Source organism: Rhinolophus sinicus, linkage group LG09 (genome assembly GCF_036562045.2).
Source record: "Rhinolophus sinicus isolate RSC01 linkage group LG09, ASM3656204v1, whole genome shotgun sequence".
Classification (NCBI taxonomy): Eukaryota; Metazoa; Chordata; class Mammalia; order Chiroptera; family Rhinolophidae; genus Rhinolophus; species Rhinolophus sinicus.
Genome location: NC_133758.1, coordinates 22,384,384 through 22,406,035, shown reverse-complemented (window position 1 = coordinate 22,406,035; position 21,652 = coordinate 22,384,384). Strand labels below are relative to the sequence as shown.

Here is a 21,652-nt window from a genome sequence, read left to right as displayed (position 1 = left end):
TTTCTAGGGCCCCAGGCCTTCTGGGGGGCTCTGGTCATGACGGTGAAGCCTCTGTAGACAAGTCTTTTCCTTGCAAGTATTGACAACTTTCCACAGCCACACTACAAAGAATTATTATGTTGGCAGGCTCCTCCCCTCTCTCTCTTTCACCAATTTGTCACAACCCTTCTCCAGAAAGGAGTGGAAAAGGGGAGAAAAGAAGCGGGTGTGCCATCCCGGCACACCAAAATTGTAGGAAGGTAAAGAGGAAGGGAAGGGAAGAGGGATGGAGGGAAGGAGGGAAAGAGGAAGGGAGAGAGAAAGGGAGGGAAGGAGGGAAGGAGGGAGGAAGGGCAGCGTAAGAACAGCAAGCAGTTTGTTCAAAGGGACTAGTGGCCACAGGAAAGGGTCCTGCTCTTCCCCATCCACTTCTCTGTTTCCTGTCCAGAAAATCATCCAAGTGGTTCCCCTCTTGGTTTTCCACATGACTAAACCCCACGGGTCTCTAATCATACCTCGGGCTTCCTGGCTGCCTCTCCCCAGTTACTTCAGCGCCTGCAGAGCCCGGCAGGGGTGCAGACCTGGGCACACCACCCACCCCTTCCCACCTTCCTTCCCCCCACACCCACGCTAAGGAGGGCTCTCACTGGTGGCCTGGCTGAATGTGGGGGCTAGCCAGGCACTCACAACATGGAAGGGTCCGTCCGACTCCTGGCCTGCTTGGTGTGCGTCATCCCGATGGGTGAGTCTCCCACTCTTCTCTCTGGCCCGTGCTTAGAACAGAATAGATGCTCACAAAACCCTAGGTCATCTTCTCTTCTTGAACTTGGAGCAGCCAGGTTTTTCCAGACCCTCCAAGACTATGGAGGAGGAAGAGCTGCACTTTGGGAGTCTGAAGTTCAAGTCTGGTCTTCCCCTTAGGCTCCCAGGGATTGAGGCAGCCCCCTACCTTCTCTGGGCCTCTGTGTCCCATCTGTAGAAAAGCCACCTGCACCATGTACTTCTATAAGGATCCAGGGAGATCATAGGCAAGGTGAGAAGACAATCCAGGCTCTGAATAGACTGGGTGCTGCTGTCATCCAGGTATTTTTGTCTTGATGTGTGGGCACAGACCCGAGGAGAAGGGAAGAGAGCACACGGTGGTTTGGGGTAAGGGTGGGGATGATTTCACATGGGGAGTAGGGCAAGTGACAGAAGGTATCCTGACTACCCAGCAGGAACCCCAAAGCGTGAGTGGGAACCCTTTGTGGCAGGCTGAAGTAACAATAGCCTTGGTCACTTAGCTCAGTGAGTTAACGTCTCTGGGAACAGTGTGTCTCAAGGGATGGTCACCATCCATCAGAATCCCAGGGGAGGGGACACTTGTTAAAATGCAGCTCCTTTGGCTCCACCCTAGACCTGCGGAGTCACAATGTCAGGCAGCAGAGCCCAGGAATCTGCATTTGCAACCATTGTCCTGGGTGATTCTGATGGTTGGTGCAGTTGAGGGTAACAGGAGAAAGGACAGAGACCGTCCTCTGAGCCCCAGCCTCTGTGTGGCCTCAGTCTCTTCCTCGACCCCAGCCTGAGATGTCCCTCCCGTGACTGCTCCTGGACTCAGCCTCCATGCACACAGCCACTGGCTGTCACGTGCAGCCTGATGACATCCCACGCTGCAAAAGTCAACATTCCTTCCACAGGTGCCTGTCTCCACGACTGGATAATAAACTCCCACTCCTTTGGTTCCTTTCCTTCCTCTCTAGCGTTCACACAGAGCCGAGTCCAGTCAGAGTCTGGGTTGGATAGTAACAGGAAGTGCCCACTAGCTCTTACAAAGTGCTGACACTTCAATTAGTAACTCACGTGGGCCTCAGAACCCGTGAGAAATGAACTGTTCTACCCCCTTTTCACAGATGAGGAAACTGAGGCACAGAGAGGTTCAGAGTGGTGCAGGGTGGAGATGAGGTTTGAACCCAGGTGTGTGTGGCCCTAGACGGGACTCCCCCCTCACAGTCTGCTGTCCTGTGCACAGAGTCCTGTGGTGGGGGCTGATGGGGAAGGGGCTTTCTTCTCCCAAGTTGACCTAACTCAGCCATCTTTCTGTGGTCATTTAGGGTCGGGTCCCACTTAGAGGGTAGAGGCTGGAGGAGGTGACCCTGCCCAGACCTGAGGCAGCTAGGAAAGCATTTCCAGACATGAGTTTACATCAGACATGGCTTTGAATCCTGGCTCTGCTATTTCCTAGCTGTGTGGCCCTGGGAAGGTTGCCTAACTTCTCTGAGCCTCTGTAAAGTGGGGTCCCTGCCACCTCGTGGTGGTGTTGTGAAAAATAATTAGATCATGGATGAAAGGCCCCCAGCACAGTTCCTGGCGCTCAGTGGCTGTGCAATAAATGGCAGGGAAATGCTGAAGTCGCACAGCTTCAGGAGAAGCGAGATATGGGGCGTCTTTGTTTCGTTTTTCTTTTCTTTTTCTTCCTCCTGCTGAGGGTCAGCTGCTATGAATCAATTAAAGACAAAAAGATTTAGAGGAAGCATGAGCAGTCACATGTTCAAGAACAAAACCTTCACCACACAAATGCTCCAACTGTGTGTTGGGATTACCCAGAAGGCCCAGGCACATGTGTGAGCCCGTTTGTGGCAGAGACCTTTTCATACTGGCGGCTGCTTCACTGCTAAAACCCAGACGTCTGTCACTAGGGTGAGCAGGGTCCCACTTTCTTAAACCCCTCTTGTGCGGCTCACCTGTGAGCCTCTCCATCGGGCAGAAGGACTGGGCAGGAGGTCCCTGACCTGGGCAGGAGGAATTTGTCCTGGGAAACCCTCCTTTCACTTACTGTGCCCTCCTCCTTCAAACTGGTATCCCCCACCTCCAGCACCCAGTGTTCTGAGCAGCCCCTCATCCCCTGGCGTCTCCATACACTCTTCCTTGTCTTTCCCCTCTGCCTCCCTCTAAATCTGCTTTTAGAAAGCAGGAGGTGCCAGGGAACATAGCAGGTGGGCAAAACAGGGGTCTGGGAGCTCTGGTCATATGAGTGACCTTGGGAAAGTCCTCCATCTGTCCACAAATCTCTGATAAGCAGGGGTAGCCATCACAGTAGCTGTGATCCCCGAGGACTTCTGTGTCAGGCCTTTGACGAGCAGTTCATTTACTCTTCACCATAACCTGAAGAGTGAGGACACTTGTCCCTGTTTCAGGGAGGGCAAGTGACTTTCTGAGATGTCGCAGCCTGGATGTGAACTGGTGTCTTCTCAATGCAGCCCACCCTTTACACCACCTACATGCAGTGGTGGTGAGCCTGGGGTGCTCAGAGGAATTGACTTGACTAGCTCTGAACCACTGCAGAAAAAGAAACCTAAAAGGCCAGACAAATCGTGGCAGTCACCCGAGGGCGTGGAGGTACAGAGAAAAAGGAGAAAAAAGTCCGGGAGGAGGTAGTCTGCTGTCATGGGTCCAGAGGAAATGGGAGGGTTTAATGAGCCAGAACACTCATGGTGGCTTAGACCAAGAAGTCCTACGCAGGGGGCAGGAGGAGTGAAGCGGGGCAGGGTCCCGTGAGGAGGCCAGGGGAGCATGGGCAGGGACAGGCTAAATCGGAACTCAAGGGCAGTGCCCTGTGGCGACACTGCCCCAGGATAGGGTCTCCCTGTGGCTCCGCTTCTCTGTCAGCTCAGGTGAGCCAGTCCACTTTCACGTGGCCAGAGAGGCGAGGGTTAAAGGGAAGCTGGCAGCGTCCTGGAGGCAGAAGGAGATGAGCAGGCCCTGCACTCACACATCCCTGACCTCACCTCTTCCCAGAACCTTCTAGACGTGGTTCACACTGACGGATGGGATTTCCGTTTCCCCTCCCTCCTCTCCCCTCTGGGCTCCACCCCTTTCTCATCTTTTCTCCACTGATAACCTATCGGGACAGAAAGAAGAACTTCCAGGAGCAAACTGAGGGGCAGGAGGGAATTGGAAGGAATGCAAAGTTCCCCAGCTCAGCCCACACACCTCACTGCTGAGATTTGGTGGCCAAGACAAGCATATCTCCATGCCCCCCAAATGCCCTCTCCTGACCTCCCAGGTGCCACCCTGCCTGAAAGGCCACCACTGGAGTCACTCGCTGAGGACACCTGTTAACATGCCCATTGTTCCCCAGGAGGGTAGCCCCCTGTCATAGTTGGCTCATCAGGTTGGCTGCCTGTCAACTGGTAACGTCAGCCATCATGGCAGCAGCCCTGCAGACCTGGGGGGGGGGGGTACCCAGCTCTGAGTGCCCTGAGGTTATCCCTCCAGAGATCCACGGGGACTGCCCACCTGGCATCATCCTTCCCCCCCAACAAAGTCCCTAACGAGTTTCCTCCAGAAAACTGCCCCATCAAGCCCACCCAGCTGTGTAATCCTGTGAACGTGGGCACTGTGAGGGAACCCCCACTGGCCCCTGTCCCACCACGACCGCCTTTGGGTCATTTTCCTGTGTCTGTGATCCACGGACAGCGACTGACCCACATTCTGTGATGAGACCGATAAACAGTTTTCTCTATCATCAACATCAGCACCGTTAGCACAGAACACACTGCAAGTGACCTACAGGGAGGCTCCCAGGCATATTTCCGCTTTCCTCCTCACCAAGGAACTGGCACCTCTTCTCTCGGCTTCTGCCAAACCAAGGTTTCTATTTCTGATCCATCCAGATGCTGCTTCTGTCCATGCAGGTTCTGCAGACAGGCTTCTGTCTCCCACGAATTCTTCTCCCTCCCTGGCACCACTGGCTCGGGGCTCTGGGATAATACGTCCGGGAGAGTCAACTACACCTTAGCTGAGTCGTGAGCATGACGACACAGAAGCTGGTGCCCAGGGCTGCGGCCCCCGCCCTTCCCTGCTGAGCACCAGTCACCGAGGGGTAGTGAGGAGAGTTTGGTAAATGGCTGCATGGGACCATCAAGGTACGGATGCATCTTTCCCAGGAGCTGAGTTTTCTGGATAGTTAATGGCTTTTTTAAGTACCTGGAAGACTTTTAATTTAGATAGACTTATTTCTAAAATGTTTTATGGACTTCCTTGCTATTTGTATCCAAATATCATTTTCAGAATAGACTTTTAGACTGAAAAGTGACCTTAGTAAACATCTAGAGACAGCATTTCATGGATGAGCCCACTGAGGCTAGAGAGCTAAGGGGATTATCTTAAGTCCCAAAGTCAGGGTCAGTCCAGCCAGGGCTAGAGCCCCAGATAGACCCCTGATCCTTCATCTGGGGCCCATGCCTCCCACAGCAATGAAACTTTCCAAGGCAGCTTGGGTCGTGGCTGTGAGCTTCTGTTCTACCCACCTGCTGCAGCAGTGTTGTGATGTCTGAAGACCCTCTGCCCTTTATCCTTCTATAAGTGCTGCCTTTTGTACTGTACTTTTCTCATTTCTATCCAGAACTGTCTTTTCATTAATTGTACTGGACCCTTCCTCCCTGTCAGTTGTCATTTCTGGCTGCTTTCCGTGAGCTTACAAACAGCATCCACTTTCCAGCTTTTCACTTTGTATTTCCCCAGCTGAGAAGCTAATCAAACAAATTCATTGAACTGTGGATAGATAAAAAGCAAACAGTAGCTGAGCAATGACCAGACTGTAAACATAGCAAGGAGGGCCACTACATGTCACTGTGATTGTATCCCCAGTACTCTGCACGATATCTAGCAAACAATAGACCCTCAATAACTATCTATTGAGTGACTATATACGTAAATAAATGACCAGGTATCAGGTGAGTGAAGGGCAGGGACTGGGCTATTTATTGTGTCTCACATGGTCTAAGATGCCAAATCGAGCTGCAAAAGGTGCCAGCTTAGGGTAGCAATGTCTTAACCTGCTGTAGCATCACCCTGGTTATACGCCCAGAGCACTTCTCTGCCACCCATCAGCACTCCCTGCCCTACCCCCCACCTCCGTCCATTCCACTTCCTCTGCACGGCTAGTGAAAGAAGGGAAGCAACAGGCATTAGGCATTGAGCCTCTGCTGGGTGTCAGGTACTGTGATCTACATATGTGATTTCATTCAATCGTCAATCCTATGAGGAAGGTATTATGGTCCCCTTTTAGCCACAGAGGAACCTGAGACCTGGGACATTAAGTAAGAAACTTGTCCAAACATCTCCCAGTAAGTGAATGAGCCGAAAAGAGTGCCAGACACACATTGGGTGCTCAGTACCACTCTGATGAAAGAAATGACCTCCAGTGTAAATGTCCCCCAGATCCAGCTGTGCCAAACCTGGAATACTTTCCACCATGCCCTGTGGCCCACCATTGAGAGGAGGTATTTCAGCCTCCGAATATGGGCCTCCTGTTGACCCCAGGAGTTTGACTGACCTGAGACAAGGAGATTAGAGACCCTACAAAAAGGGGCTGTGGTTCCCATTCAGAAGTTGTCCCTCCCCATCCTGAGAAAGGTGCGGCCAGAAGGAAAGGTAAATGTTACAGGATGCTGAGAGCTTGGATTCCTGCCAAAGCAAATGCATTTGCTCCCTGTATAATCCCTGCTGACCTTGAGTGTCTGAGGCGAGGGGGGTGGGGGGTTAGAGACTCATTCAAAAAAAGTCTCTGTGTGAGAGGGAGTCTGTTCTGCAGGTAAACAGGAAACAGTTTCCCACCCCCCACTCTGCAAAGAGCCAAGATGGTGACACTTGGTGAAAGGGCCTCTGTGTGCCTGCTGCACTCTTACAGCAAAACCCCCAGGGAAGGAGGGGCCCTGGCCTACCACCTGTATCGCACTTCAGGATGATTCCAAACGAGGCTAACAACCTCGGGCACATAGCGTAGGGGACAAGGGAAGGATGTGAACCACCGAGGGTCAAGCCTTGGCTCTGCTTCCAGTTGGTCAAATGATCTGGGCAAGTCATTTGTGCTCCCTGAGCTCCAGGTCCCCCTTCTCTAAAAAGGGGATAATGACAATCCCTCCTGGGGTTCTCGTGCATATGAAAGGAGATGTGGTAGACCCCTAAGGAGCCCCCAAAGCACTGTGGACTCTGTCCCCCTGCAACCTCTCTGCTAATGTCCCCACCTCCCGATGTTGCCTTGCTGTCCCTTTGCCTAGAATGCCTTCAGTACACCTCAAGGTTTAGAAACATCCCACTTCTTTGTCAAGGCGCTGCTGAAACGGTGTCTCCTCTCTCGTGGGTCCTCCCCTCTCTGCCTGCAGGATGCCTCTTGCCCCACCCCACCAGCCACCCAGGTCACCCTCCCTTCTGCTCTGTCCTAGCAATTCTATTCAGCATTCCTTACTATGTGGCTGGGCAATAACTACACAAATATGACTCCACGAAGGTGGCCCCTGCCCTCCCAGAGCTTCTGGGTGCCTGAGTGACACACAGTTCACAGGTAATGCCCATCAGAAGGAAGTACCTCTGCCAGCCCTGGGGCACAGGGGTGTGGCACCAGGCCCAGGCTTGGGGCCCCAGGAAGGCCTTCCACTGCAGGCAGGCTCAGAGGAGACCTGGGGACAGCAAGGAGGAAGCTGCTGAGTGAAACGGGCCAAGAACCTTGTTCAGACAGAGGGAACATTGTATCCCTCATTAGAGCACCTGGCCAGCCAGAGTGTAATTATGTGTTCCAGACCCGTTTCCCTTTCTGAGCTGTGAGGCCCAGCAGGCTGGTAAAGTTACTCTGTTGATCTTTATAACCCCTGCTGGTACCTTCCAGTCTGATAAATGTTTGCTAATTGATGAACGCACAATAGCAAACAATACCTAGGGAATCTGGATTCTGTGAGATGCAAGAGGCCAGAGGAGGCTGAGGTTACAGAAGGTGGGAAGTGCAGGGAAACAGGCAGGGAGGAAGCCTCAAGAGCATGGAGGTGCTTTCTGCCACTGGGAGTGCTGACTGAACCAGCAAAACCTTCAGAAAGCGTTTCGCAAATTTGAAACGAGGCCTTTTGATTATTAACGATTGAGCAAACAATACCTTTACTAGGGATAAATATCAAGTCCTCCATTTGGGTTCAAAAGCGTAATTCCACTTGTCTGGAAGAAAAGAGATTTGGATTAGAAGCAGATTGTGTGAAAAAAGAACTTGCGGTTTTACTTCAATGCAAGCTCAGTACAAAACGAGGTTGTACCCGAGGCACAGATCATACAACCCGATTCGTCCCCCACTCTGTCGGTCCAGCACACCTGGAGCTCCGGGTCAGGACGCGACACCGCATAGAAAGGACAGAGCAGGCGGTGAGGCTGGGGCGGGGCAGGGACTTCCCCTTCTCGGGGACTGGGACTTCCGCCAGAGAAGGGGAGACTTAATGGGTCCGGGATGGCCATGATGGGATACTGGAAGTGCCACCACGGGTAGGCGATGCACATGCTCCAAAGAGCAGTGGTGGTCATGTGGGGGATGGTTGACGTCAGTTCTGTGCAGGAGGAATGTCCTGACCTGTAGATTATTCATAGATGGAATGGGCTCCCTGGAGGATGGTCTGCCAGCTGCGGGCTGAGAGGACACCTGCCCAGGGCATGAGTCCGGATATCCCAAAGAGCAAAGAGCACTAGACTTGGAGTCAAAAAAGCTGGGTTTCTCCCAACTTCTGCCTGTGACTCTGGGCTTTCATTTTGCTCATCTGTAACATTATCTGCCCTGCTTTTCTCCCCTGGGTGTTTTGAAGGTCATGTGACATGATATACGTGAACGATGTAAATGGCAACGCCCTTTGGAAACACAAGGAATGCTACATGATTCCCTCTAAATGTCCTTTTCATGCACTGCACCTGGGCACTAGCTGGTAAGCCTGCCCTCCCTCCTTGGGGAGGCACCACCCCTGGCCTGATCCTCTAAGGACCAGCACTGACACCCATCCACCCACCAGACTCAACCCTCCCTCGACTACTTGGGGTTAGTGATTCACCAGCCCTCTGTAAGCTGGAGGCAGAGCGCAGGTGTGGGAGCTTAGCTCAACTATACTTCAGAGGCTCACAACACAGGAGGTGAGGAAACTGAGTCCAGAGGTGCTTGCACAGAGCAAGGAGGCAAGATAATGACCCACCACACTTGGCCTCTCAGCTCCCTATCTGGGCAGTAACCTAACGGGAAGCCCACTTGGGTTGACTTGGATTCTAGAGGAATTTCATCCATCAACTCAACACATTAACTTCAAAACATACCATTCCCTCCAGAGTCTATTTTCCCTCTATGAATGAGAGTGTTGGTTTCCAGGCCTTTAGTGAACTGGAGTGCCAGCTCTGGAATCAGGCTGTCCTGAGTATGAATGCCATCTTTGTTTCATCCTACCTGTTCCTAGCTGTGTGATCTCAAGCAATTACTCAACCTTCCTGTGCCTCAGTTTCTTAACATGTAACCCGGGGAAAACTATGTTTACCTCTAGGATCATGTGTGAGAACTAAAAGAGATACTACCAGGAACCTGCTCAACACAGAGGTGCACAGTAAGTGCTTTTATTATTCTCACCATCTTGGAGGTCTTGGGATCGTACTGTCACCACGGGATCCCAGGACTTTTCTGCAACAGGACAGGTGATAGAGTCACTGGGCCTGTAAGTGAGGTGGGACCACCCAGACAGAGGCAAATAGTCCCAGGAAGATGGGGGAAGGTCCAGGTACCTGGTCGGTCTTGGGAGTCAGGGTCCCGGGAAATGCCTCTCGAGTCACGGGGTGGGTGTCCAGGCCCCCACGGAGGGTCCCTGCGGAGTCCTGGGCCTGCGGCCAGGACACTGCTCAGGTAAGGCTGACGCGCCCCGCTCTCCTGCCTGCAGGTGCCCCGACGCAGCGCTGGTCCATGCAGCTGCCCGCAGAGGTGAGCGCGACGGCGGGTGAGGCGGCGGTGCTGCCCTGCACCTTCACGCACCCTCACCGCCACTACGACGGGCCGCTGACGGCCATCTGGCGTGCGGGCGAGCCCTACGCGGGCCCGCAGGTGTTCCGGTGCGCGGCGGCGCGGGGCAGCGAGTTCTGCCAGACGGCGCTGAACCTGCACGGCCGCTTCGGCCTGCTGGGCAACCCGCGCCGCAACGACCTCTCGCTGCGCGTCGAGCGCCTCGCCCTAGCAGACAACGGCCGCTACTTCTGCCGCGTCGAGTTCGCGGGAGATATCCACGACCGCTACGAGAGTCGCCATGGCGTCTGGCTCCGCGTGACGGGTGAGAGCGGCGGGGCCCGCGGCTGCCGGGGCGGCGCAGCACCTTTGCTCTCTCCCGCCTTCAGGCCCCTCTCAGGACTATTAGGTGCCCGACACAGGCCGCCGCTGGGATCCCAAGTGGACCAATACACACACCCCTTTCTCTAGAGCGGGGGCAGGGGCTGGTGGGTATCACACCTGGCGGTAGTTATGAGCCACCTGGGAACTTGTCAGAAATGCAGACTCCTGGCCCTGGGAAGGGCTGGTTAGTTGGAGCCCAGGAATGGGTATTGTAATGAAGCGCCTAGAGAGTGCCAGTGCCCAGTGGCTCGCAGTCCAGAGAAGAGATAAACGAACGAATAATAACCTAAATACGGCACGGGCTGCAAGGGCGAGTCCTGTGTGCACGGAAAGCCGGCCGTGGCGGTGCACAGGGAGCCAGTCAAGTGCCCAACACTTTGCTAAGCCCTGAGGTGTAAAGATAGGGGAACCGGGACCTCCGTCCCAAAAGTAGTGGTTCTCAGTCCTGGCTGTGCATTGGAAATCACTTGTAGAGCTTTTTAAAATCCTGAATTCCCTGCTATGGGTGGGCCCAGGAGTTCTCGGTTGGAGTCTGGCTCCGCCAAGAATTTGCCATGTGCCCTGAGGCCGGTTAGACTGTCAGCCTGAGTGCATTTCAGTTTCTTCCCAGGGTCGGCACCTCCCTAATACAGGCCCAGGGATTCAGTGAATCAGGCTCAATTCTGCTTGTGGGAGGTGCCAGTAAATCACACCAGCAGACGGCCCCCAACCCTGCAATACCACAATAATAACGACCGCGTAGTGAGCATTTGCTATGGGCCAAGCCGTAGCCCAAGCACCCCACACCTATTAGCTGGCCAAATCTTCTCACCAACCCGATAAGGTGAGTGATCCCCATTTTACACATGGAGAAACGGGCACAGAACAGCAGAGTAATTTACCCAAGACCACACCTGTATTGGGATCCAGGCAAGCTGGCAGGAGAGCCCACTCCCTTCTTTCCGGAGACCGACCCCCCAACCTCTCCCAACTTGCTCGGCGACTAAAGGGGACAGGGAGGGGTACCCTTTGTCCTTGCCGGTCGCACGCGCACTCTCAGACTGCAGTTCCTTTTCTCCCCCCCCCCCCCCGCCCCCACTGACCGCGGCCCGCAGCTGCCCCGCGGATCGTCAATATCTCGGTGCTGCCTGGCCCAGCGCATGCCTTCCGCGCACTCTGCACGGCCGAAGGGGAGCCGCCGCCCGCCCTCGCCTGGTCCGGCCCGGCCCTGCGCAACGGCTCGGCAGCCGTGCCGGGCCCGGGGCAGGGTTACGGCCAGAAGGTGACAGCAGAGCTGCCCGCGCTGGCCCACGATGGCCGCTACACGTGTACTGCCTCAAACAGCCTGGGCCGCGCCGAGGCCAGCGTCTACTTGTTCCGTTTCCACGGTGCCTCCGGGGCCTCGGCCAACGCCGTCCTGCTCGGCGCAATTGGCCTCAAGGCGCTGCTGTTGCTGGGCGTGCTGGCCGCCCTCGCCTCCCGCCGCCGCCTAGGTGGGTGCGCCCCCGGCCAGGGGAGGGGCGAGTGGAGGGGTGGGGCTCGGGCTCTCCTTTTAGGTAAGGCTTTCTGGTCGACCACCTGGCATGCCACAAGCAAAGCATCCATTTTGTGCCTATGCATCATCTCCCTGCATCAAGCCCAGAAAGTGGGAACCAGCTAGAGCCCATTTTACAATCAGGAAGCTGAGGACAGCGAGGTTACGGAACTTACCTGTAGCCTAAAATCACCGAGATAGATAATCTGCCCCTGGAGCCTGCCCCTTTGCCACCACCCCGGAAAGGACTCCCCATGATCTGTGACCACACACAGGCTTTCCCAGATGGCACCATTCCATTAGTTACAACACACATCTTGAGGACCTACTACATGCTGTGTAGGTGCTAGGAATACAGAGATGAATAAGACATGGTTCTCTCCCCCTGAACGGGATACTGAGGAGTAAGCAGATAATTGCAGTGTGCAGAAGTGCTATCCTAGTGCCTGGGTACTGAGAAAGCCCAAGGTATGTATGCCTCAGTCTGCTGGGCATATAAACAGGGGCCCACCCTGTCCGTATAAAGGGAAGGCTTTACACAAGTAAGGTGAGAGTGAAATGAAAAACTGTAAGTAGGTAGGAGCTAAGAAAACAAGGAGCTAGTGGTACTACCAGCAGACGGAACAGCATGTACAGAAGTGTGGAAGCGTCAACCAGCAGAATGTCTCCAGAGAGCTGCTGTGTGCCCCACACTACTCTCTCTGGGCTAGATGGGAAACTTGTTCTATGCCCTAGAGAGGGGGCTTCCCAGAGTCTCTCAGACCACCCAAATCAGTAGCACACTCTCAGAATGAAATCCAAAATTTTTCACAAATTGCCCTGGCTGCCACCGTTGCCAGTATGAGACAGACAGTAAATGCTGGGAGTGGGGTGAAGAGGGCAGGTCAGCGTGGCCTGCTCTGGCCCGAGAAGGGTGTGGTGGACTGGATGGAGGGGGGCTTTGAAAGGCTCCCCTCCCAGGTCTGGGAGGGCCTACACCTGGCTACCTCTCTTGCTGGTTCTTCAGACTCACCATGCATTCTGTGTGCGGGATCCTCTGATGGACCGCTCTTCACTCCACCCTTCTCCTGGGTAACTCCCGGCATCGTTCAGGCCATTTCTTCATATCCTGGTAGTTTGCTGTTTGCTGCACGTTCCCTTCAGACCACTCTCCACAGTGGGTTGGGGTGGAAAGCTGGGACTGGAGCATGGAGGCTACCATGGAGATTCATATTCTCTCTCTCTCTCTCTCTCTCTCTCTCTCTCTCTTTCCCTCTCTCTCTCTTCCTCGCTCCCTCCCTCCCTCACACAGAGCACCCAGTCACCCAGGACAACCCACCACGGTAAGTGAGCTGCCTCAACCCCATCTCACGCCACCCAGCTCTAGTCCCGGGGCTGGTGGCACGAGGAGAAAGAATAAGCAAAGGGCCAGTACTGGGGTCCCAGCCTTGACCAGGGCCTAGGCCCTCCCTGCAGCCTCCCAAAGGCCCGCTCCTTCAGTCCACCAAGCCCTTCTTGGGCCAGACCAGCCATGATGACCTGATCTCTCCACCCCCCCACCCCCCCACCCCTCCCCCAGGATTTTATGTCTGGGCCTCACACTGACATCTCTCCCAGACCTGCCTGGTATCCTGGTGCTGAAGGGTCATTTTCTGTGTGTCTGTCTTATCCCAGCACCTAGATGTGTTTCTTCTTATAGTGCCCAGTGTTCTAGACACACACAAGTCACCTCAAGACCTACATTGTTCCAGACACCCTGCGGAAGGCTTTGCAAAAAAAGTCATTAGAGGTTCTTAAGTCTTAGATGGGGGGCTCAGGGACCCTGCTAGAAAGTCATTGACCATCCCATCCATGTCGCCCTCCTCTCAGTGTCTGTCCAAATGAAGCCCGTGTTGAAGAAGAAAGAATCCAATTTAGACCCTGGGCAGTTTGTCCAGGATGCTTGTGGGTAGGGAGACGGGACAGGAAGAGCACAGCCTTCCAAGGCCCATTACACAAGCCCAGCTCGGCTCCCATAACTCCGCTCCACCTGTGTCCCGAGGGGTGGAAAAGCCATGCTGCCAGCCCAGGTTATCCCCTACATTCCCAAATACCTGTGCAATGTTTCTTTTCTTTGCTAATTTACTACCTCATCAAGGCACTAAGTCAGAAACTTGACTGTTCAAATAGTTATTGAGTACCTACTATGTACCAGGCACATATATTTTGGATACTAAAGATATAGCAAAAATACCCGACCTCAAGAACTCACATTTCAGTATGGAGAATTTTAATAAAACATAAAATCGTCTTAGATTCTAAAATAAGAGCTGTGAAGGAAATGGCCAAGGCGATGAAGTAGAGCTCCAGGGTAGGGAGGTGGCCGCTGGGCTGTGGCTACTTTAGATCAGGACGTCCTCTCTGAGGACACCACATTGAGGAGACCTGCGGCTGGAGCTCAGAGGGGCTGGCAAGGGTAGTGGAGGTGATCCAGGAGGAAAAGGCAAGTTGAAAGGCTCAAGGGAGACCCGGAAAGCGGGCAGCGAGAGCTGGCAGGCTGCAGGATTCATTTTGAGTGCAATGGGAAGTCACTGCCTGGTTGTAAGCAGACAAGTGGCCCCATCCAAACAAGAGCGGGGAACAGAAGACTTGTGAGAAAGCTGTTGGCCAAGGCTGAGGCTGTCATGGCTGCCTGGATAAAGGTGGCAGGAGTGGAGGCAAGGAGATGGGGTAGACAGAAAGCAGGGCTGGCCAGAGGACTGGGTGGGCAGCGTGAGCAAGGGAGGGAGCCAGGACGCCCAGGTTTGGAGCTAGAATCCTGGGTGATCCTTACCGAGATGAAGCTGAGGAGAGAAGGCAGGGGAGGTGGTGAGGATCATAACACATTTAGGTGTCAGATGCCCGTTCAGATGTCCCCAAAGTGAGGAGAGCAGTTGGAGCCCAGGAGGCCAGGTCTGGGAATATGGGTCTGGAGGTCAGGGACACAGAGGTGGTTTTTGAAGCCACAGACGAGATCCTTTTGAGAAGATAGAGAGACTCTGCAATCTGGGATGCTGTCACAAGTTCCACAAGTTCTGCCACTGCCCTGCCTCCAACCTTCCATTAGTCTCCAGCCCCTTTTGGATCTAGGTCCCAATGCCCATCTCATCTCTCCTTCCTGCCCCTTGCTGGGCCGTGGTTTGGGCAATCGGGGGACCCCCTCCTGAATTGGGTGGTCAGCCAACTTTCTCCCGTCCGCAGGCCCCAGGCTCAGGAGTCCAATTATGAAAATTTGAACCAGATGAGCCCCAGAACCCACCGGCAACCACACGTTCGCCATGAGGACCCCCTCAGCCAGCAGCATCCACTTGTCCACCACGAGGAGAGAAGGCCGTGAGGCTTGGCTGAGACAGCCCTTCCTGGATCCCAGGCACCTTGGCAGCCCCAGCTGGGCCACCCCTGGGGGCCAGGACACCACTCACAGGGGCTCAGTGGTCTCCTACATGAACACATGTCTTGGAGACCCAGTGACATTATGTCGATAGGGCTGGCCAGCATTTTGAAAGAGTGTATATTATGTGTGTGCCCACGCCAGTGTGAAACTCCCGGAAAAGCCCCTCTCATGTTTTCTTACGTAGAACACCATAGTAAAGCAGGCAGGACACTGGTAGGGTCTCGAGGCCCAGGCTCCGTCGTGGCTCAGTCACTGATTTGTTGTGTGAACCAAGACCTTTTTTGTCACTTCTCTAGGTCATAGTGCGTCCACTGCTGAACATGGACAATAACGTTCTTCCCGCCAGGCTGGTAGGACTATCACGATCTGGGGACGAAGGGACCTCGGGAAGTACAAAGCCATCTACAGACGTGAGGGGCATTGCAGGCTTCTCCTTGCACAGCGACCTTGGGATGCACAGAGAGTGCTTGCACAAGTGTGGCACCCACACCAGCCTCACTAAGAATGAAGGTTTGAAAACACACATGGGGCTGGGGCTTGGGGCTACAGCTGTGCAAACCTGTCGTCTCAGAAACTTCAAATCAGCAGTGGCCGTGTCCCCTGGGGTATCCTCTGTGACTGTCCCACAGTCTGCCCACCTCTGACCCCATCAGCTGCTCTACACACTGCCTGGCTTATGGCTTCCTGGAAACAGAAGCGGCACCCCTGGGAAAAGGAAACAAAACACCCATCATCTCAAAGCATCTGGAATCCACTCTCCTCAAGGCTGGGAAACTTCAGGGGAAGTCTGGGCTGCAGCGTCCCCAGGGATAAAGCAGCTGCAGCTCTGACCTCTCTCTCTATGACCTGCATTCTCCTAGGATGTGCGAAGTCCAAAAACTCGGGCAGTTTCACCCCGTTTCCCTGCCAGGCTGACTACAGAGTGGTTCCTTTCGTATTTGCACCTCAGTGTGAACTTGCTGGTTATTTTAGCTCCTGCAGTGTGTGGGGGCAGGAAGGGGAGCGGGAGGTGTGCCTGGAAGCCTGCAAGCTGGCAAGAGGAAAAAGGCAGAGATAGGAGGTAGGACTGAAGAGGCAATGGGGATGAACTTTCTTTCCTTCAGAACCTTCCAAAAGCTAGAATGGTAACCTAGAGTAGGCACAGGGTCCTCTCTGATGCTTTCCTCGGGAGATGTCCTGAAGATGGAGCGACCGTTACAAGTTAATAAGCAAGGCAGTGGGTTAAGAGCCTTTACCAAACTAGCGCCTTTACCAAACCAAGTGGGTGCTGGTGGCTCATGGTTAACTGGGAATCCATCCAGGAGCCTGTCTGAACTGTTAAAAGGTCAGAGGAGTTGGCATTTGTACCTCCTTGTAGGGAATACTCTGGAGCACCTCCAGGGAGAGTCCTGTATCATCAGAGAAGTAGCAAAGGACACAGGGTGATGTGTCTTGGAAGCTCTGCCTGGTCTTGGAGGCCAGTTTCACGGCCAAGAGCAACAGTGATCAGAATTATTTCTTATGTATGTTTGATGCTAGGAGTTGGGTCAAGTGTTTGGGAATGCAAAAACTGAGTAAGGCGTGCGAATCAGTCAGGCTGGGCTAGGTTACGCTGCAATAACAAACAAACCCCAACACTGCAATGGCTGGAACTATTAGGGTTTATTCTGGTCAAAGAAACGTGCCCATCACAGATTGGCAGGGGGGCTTGGTTCATTGTACTTACTCAGGGATCCACCATCTCTAATGTTGTGGATTGCTGGGTTGGAGATAAAAAGAAAGCTCTAGAGGGTCTCCCATTTGTGATCTTAGTTCATTGGCCAGAACCAGCCACATGCCCCACTCACCCTCAAGGAGCTGGGCAGTGCAACCCTACATTGTACCTCGAAGGAGGAAAGCCAAAAGCATTTGGCAACAGCCCTGAGGACTCCACCGTAAGACCAGTAAGTGGAAAATCATGTAAGGACAACAGTATGCTGGGGGTGCTATGGGAGCACATAAAAAGGGGTGACTGACCCAGTCTTGGGAAGGTTTCCTAGAGCAGGAGACATGGAGATGGTACATGTTGGCCATGCAAATGGGGGAAAATGGAGGGTGGGAGGTAGGAAAGAAGGGTAAGCAGAAATGACAGTCTGAGCAAAGGCCAGGGGCTCAGACACATGGTGATGTTTAAGTAACTGAAAGTTCTGGAGCATGTGGGTAGCAGCAAGATGTGGCCAGAGCTGAGGACGCAGCGGTCAGAGGCTCCTGCACGGTGGAGAGAGCTGCCCCCACAGCCAGGAGAGTAGCAGAGGGGAGTCGGGGCACCCGACAGGCTGAGCATGGGGCCGGCTCCTATACTGCCCAGCATGGCTACGCTCACCCGTCTGACCACTGCACCTGCTCCAGCCCCACAATGCTCTTTGGCTGGGTTTCCACCTTGGAACCCTGGGCTCTCCGAGGTGCATCAGGAATACCTGGGGAGCTTGCTCACATCCCCATTCTGGGCGCTACCTGGACCTCCTGAATCACAGGCTTTGAGGGAGGGGCTGGGATTTTCAACGAATTCTCCAGGTGATTTTTGCCCCTAACTTGATAGTTAGGATCATTTTCAAACACACAGGCACACAGAGCTGAAAAGCCAGATGATCACTCAGATACCCACCACCTACATTCAACAGTTACTAACGTTTTGCCAGATTTGCTTAATGAATGTGTGTGTGTGTGTGTGTGTGTGTGTGTGTGTGTGTGTGTGTCTGTGTGTGTGTGTGTGTGTGTGTGTGTGTGTGTGTGTGTGTGTGTATTTGGCTGAACCATTTGCGAATAAGCTTCAGACATCACAGTACTTTACCCCTAAATACCTGGGTCACCTGAGAACACGAGCATTCTCCGCCATAACCTGAATGCCATTATCACATCTGAGAATACTAACAGTTCATTTTACAGCCCGCATTCATACTTCCCCAGGGGTGCCCCTTCCTGTGCTATTTGCACTTGACATTAGGGCTTCCTGGAAACAGAAGCAGCAGCATTCCTCTGATGGAGGGGTCCCAGACACGTGATGGGCCACAGGGAGCATGCTGAGGAGCACAGCAGAGGGTCCCTCTGGCACTCCCTCTGACAAACTGTTCACAGTGCACAGGCGGCCTCCTGCTTGGTCTCCAGATAAAGCAGCTGCTCTAGGGGCAGAAGCAGAGGGGACTGCTCTTGACCATCACCAGACCCCTAGGCTGGCCGTGAAGCCTGGCACTCTCACTAAGCAGTTGGGATGGAGCAGAGCCCCCGTCCTCCTTAACTGACACTCAAAGCACTCAGGCTCTATAGGTGGCAAGCTGGGGTCAGAGCCATGGGCAACAGGATCAGTCAGCACAGTGTCCTGGGGCCCTGGAGTCATGGAGAGAAGTGACCTTGGAGACCTGGTGTTTTCCAGACAGGACTTCCCAGTGTGGCACAGGGTGCAAAGCCACAGCCTTCTCTTACTGGTGGCACAGTGATCTGTGAACACGAGCCTGATTGTTCATCCCCAGAGGGGCTTCTGAAAACCCACAGGCTTCCCTCCACTCTCGGTTGCCCACCGGCCTGCTGGAGGTGGGTAGCAAGAGGAAGAGGCAACAACTGCCCAGGTGCATGCCCAGATCCACCAAGAGCCCAACACACTTTCCCGGCGCTCCAGGAGCTAATGTAAGGGCGAAACTAACACGGTAACACTAATAAGCTCTGTTTTAAATCAAGATGTCACTACATGAAAAGACGCTGTCCAAGAGATAATCTACACTGAAGGTAGGCCCTGCCCTGGGATGGAAATGGCACTCAGTGGAGCTGTTTTCACACATACCTCCTTCCCAGACTGGATGACAAGGTCCCTACATTCCAGCCAGAGGGACCTTAGAGACCAAGAGTTAGGGGACCTGGGCCTGCTCCACCTCCAGCCCTGGCTACATAGGACCAGCCCCTCCACAATAACCGCTCCTCACATTCCTGGGGCCCCTTGTGATCCTCAAAGCACCTTCCCCTCCGTGATCTCAGGCAGTTCTCACTGAAAACTCGGGCGACAGATAAGGCTTCAATTATCCTCATTTTTAAATGAGGGAAAAGTCTCAGGGAGGAAAGTGATCTGGCGAGCTTCACACGTTTTGACACTCCCACCATACTTTGGCCCACTCAAGATGTATCTTAACAAATGTTAATGGAAATGAACACTAAGGAAGAACTCCTTAGTATTCCAATGGTGAGGTGATCTCCAGAGCAGACCAAGGCCCAGCTCAGGTTACACTGCCCTCCTGACAGCTCTGCCCGCCCAGAGGCGCCCTACTCCCACCCAGGAACTCCTGGGGTGGGAGCCTTTGTGCAGTTTCACGTCCCTCCTACCAAGGTCACAACCACATTCAGACCCTCAGGACTCACCTGAGCCCTCTGGGATCACCAGGTGGCCTCTTGTCTATGCTAACTCTTAAACCCCCACGTTTTAAATTCTCTTTGAAACTCAAGGCCTTGCCCATTGTGGTGAAGTGTCACAGAATATAAATTCTACCCATTACAAGCTTTCTGATCTCACATTTTTCTTAGTGTGATTTCTGGTTCAAAAGACCTGCCAACCAACGTGACAAAAACGAGACATGTCCATGGCGTCTCCATTAAACTTGAATCTAGTTTACTTGCAGACGTTTACTTACCCCATTCTCATTTCCCTCTGTTTCTTGTCATTATATAAAAACTTGTCCTTTGTAGAAGCATGTAAAATGCTAAACAGTGAATAAGAAGTGAACATGGCAAATTTAACAACCAAAATAAGTTGTGGTTTTTAAAGGCCACGCTAGACATGTGGGAAGGTAAAGAGTGGAACGCACTTAAGAAGTATAATATTTGGTGGTACGTAAGAGTTTTTAAGCCATGGAAAGAAAAATAAGTCCTAAACCTCAGTGCTTCATGAGATATTCCATCTGCACATTAAAAAAATAAAAGTTAAATGACATTCCTTAGTGATTTCATTATCCCAAAACAGGATCAGTTGTTTAATTTCATTTTTTTCAAGTTATTATCATCAGAAATCAGGAACCTGTTCAGACTGGAGGAAATTTCAACGATAGCTTCTACAGGACGCATGATGCTTCCAGAAGGTGTGAGTTTCACCATGGACCAGAATGAGGTCAATATTAGGGCTGGCTGTAAGCCAACAACGTCACCCAGCTTGACCTAGATGCAAACGGAAGATCACAGCAGAGAGTACTGTATTTTTTTTAAGCAACACGCTTATTTCCAACATTATACTCTCCATTTTGCTTCGTAAGACAACTGAGCAGAAAACATCCAGCTACTACCTCAAAATAAGCTGTCAAGTTGGTCCAAAATGAAGAGCAAGCATTTTAAAAGAAGTGCAAAGCGCCTCATTGTTACACCCGTCACGCAGATAGGTGAGACCAGTCTGGCAGCCACAGCTGTTAAACCGGGGTCTGGAGTTGGCACTAACTGAAATGCAGCTCCCGGCCACAGCTGCTGAGGGCCGATGCCACCCGACGCCAGGGAAGCAAACTTCACTGCTCAGCTCACACTAGTGTGACCAACCCTTGGCAGGGCAGGGACCAGGTTGAGGGCACACTCTCAGAATCTGCGGGTGACACCTTAAATTTGTGCCTTCAGTGCCTTGTCTGTCTCACCTGAGCCCTGGCCCCGCTAATCCCAGGCACAGCCCTCCTTGAATAACGGGCTATTTTGGGCACTTTTCCTGAAGTGCAGCCGTTAGATGCAGGGGGTGAGGCAGAGGGGCTGAGGACTAACTAAAGGCACTGGGCACTTCGCAGAAAGAGGACTGAGGAGGGCAGGCGGCGAGGTCAGAGGTATGATGAGGGCTGAGTGTCTGGAGGTCTGTCGGGACGGCGAGGAGAGCAGCCGCAGCCTGGCCCGCTCCAGGAGAGCCATGACCTATGTTTCCAGGAGGCCAGTTTGGGCTTAGCATAAAGCAAACTGCAAACTGAGCTGGCCGATGGCCACCTGGGCTGTCCAGCAGGGGCGGGCCAACCTGCCACAGGAAAGGGAAGGGGAGAGGCTGGGAGGCTGGGGCCGAGGATCCCTGCAGAGTGAGGGGGGGAAGGGGAGGCTGGCATGAGATGAGCTTTACTGCCCCTGCTGACGTGAAGTCCTCATTCCATGACACCTGCTTCCTGATCCAGAAGGAATCATTCATTTTCAGATTAAAAATCCCATGGAAAACTGTGTGTCACCTTCATTCAAAAGAAAGGGCGTGAACTTGAACAATGTGGACACTGATTTTGGTGACCAACTGGAGGGAACGGGGTTGCACTTGGTTAAAGTGAGGGGAGGCTGCTCTGGGGGGTTTCATTTTCCGGACTGGGCTTCTCCCACCTCAGAGAACTGAGAGCCAGGCCAACCCCGAGGAGGCAGACACGACTGGACCAACAAACTGATCACCAAACTGGGAAATGACTCATGCCTGGGAGTGAAGGTCCACTGCACGCCCAGAAGCTTCGGGAACGTGTACGGCTGGGTCCTGGTGTCCCTGTCAGGCTGAGCAGACCCATCAGCAGGCCCTCCCCCCTGCCCCCCGCAGCGTCTGTACCTCCCAGCTTTCCACTGCATCCACTTGTTAGAGTTAGGAGGTGAAGCCGGGAGATGGATGCGGGGAGAGGTCAAGTGTGCCTCTGTGACA

The 21,652-nt window shown here is 53.4% G+C and overlaps 1 protein-coding gene across 1 annotated transcript; it reads left to right on the top strand.

Annotated features, from left to right (window-relative positions):
* The first annotated feature begins 572 nt into the window (after window positions 1–572).
* On the top strand, window positions 573–17,643 carry SIGLEC15 (sialic acid binding Ig like lectin 15). The gene is given in 7 exon segments (XM_019739668.2): window positions 573–721; window positions 9,297–9,356; window positions 9,684–10,067; window positions 11,221–11,598; window positions 12,931–12,961; window positions 14,838–14,887; window positions 14,890–17,643. Coding segments are annotated over 7 exon segments (984 nt in total). The 5' UTR covers window positions 573–669; the 3' UTR covers window positions 14,919–17,643.
* The last annotated feature ends 4,009 nt before the right edge of the window (window positions 17,644–21,652 follow it).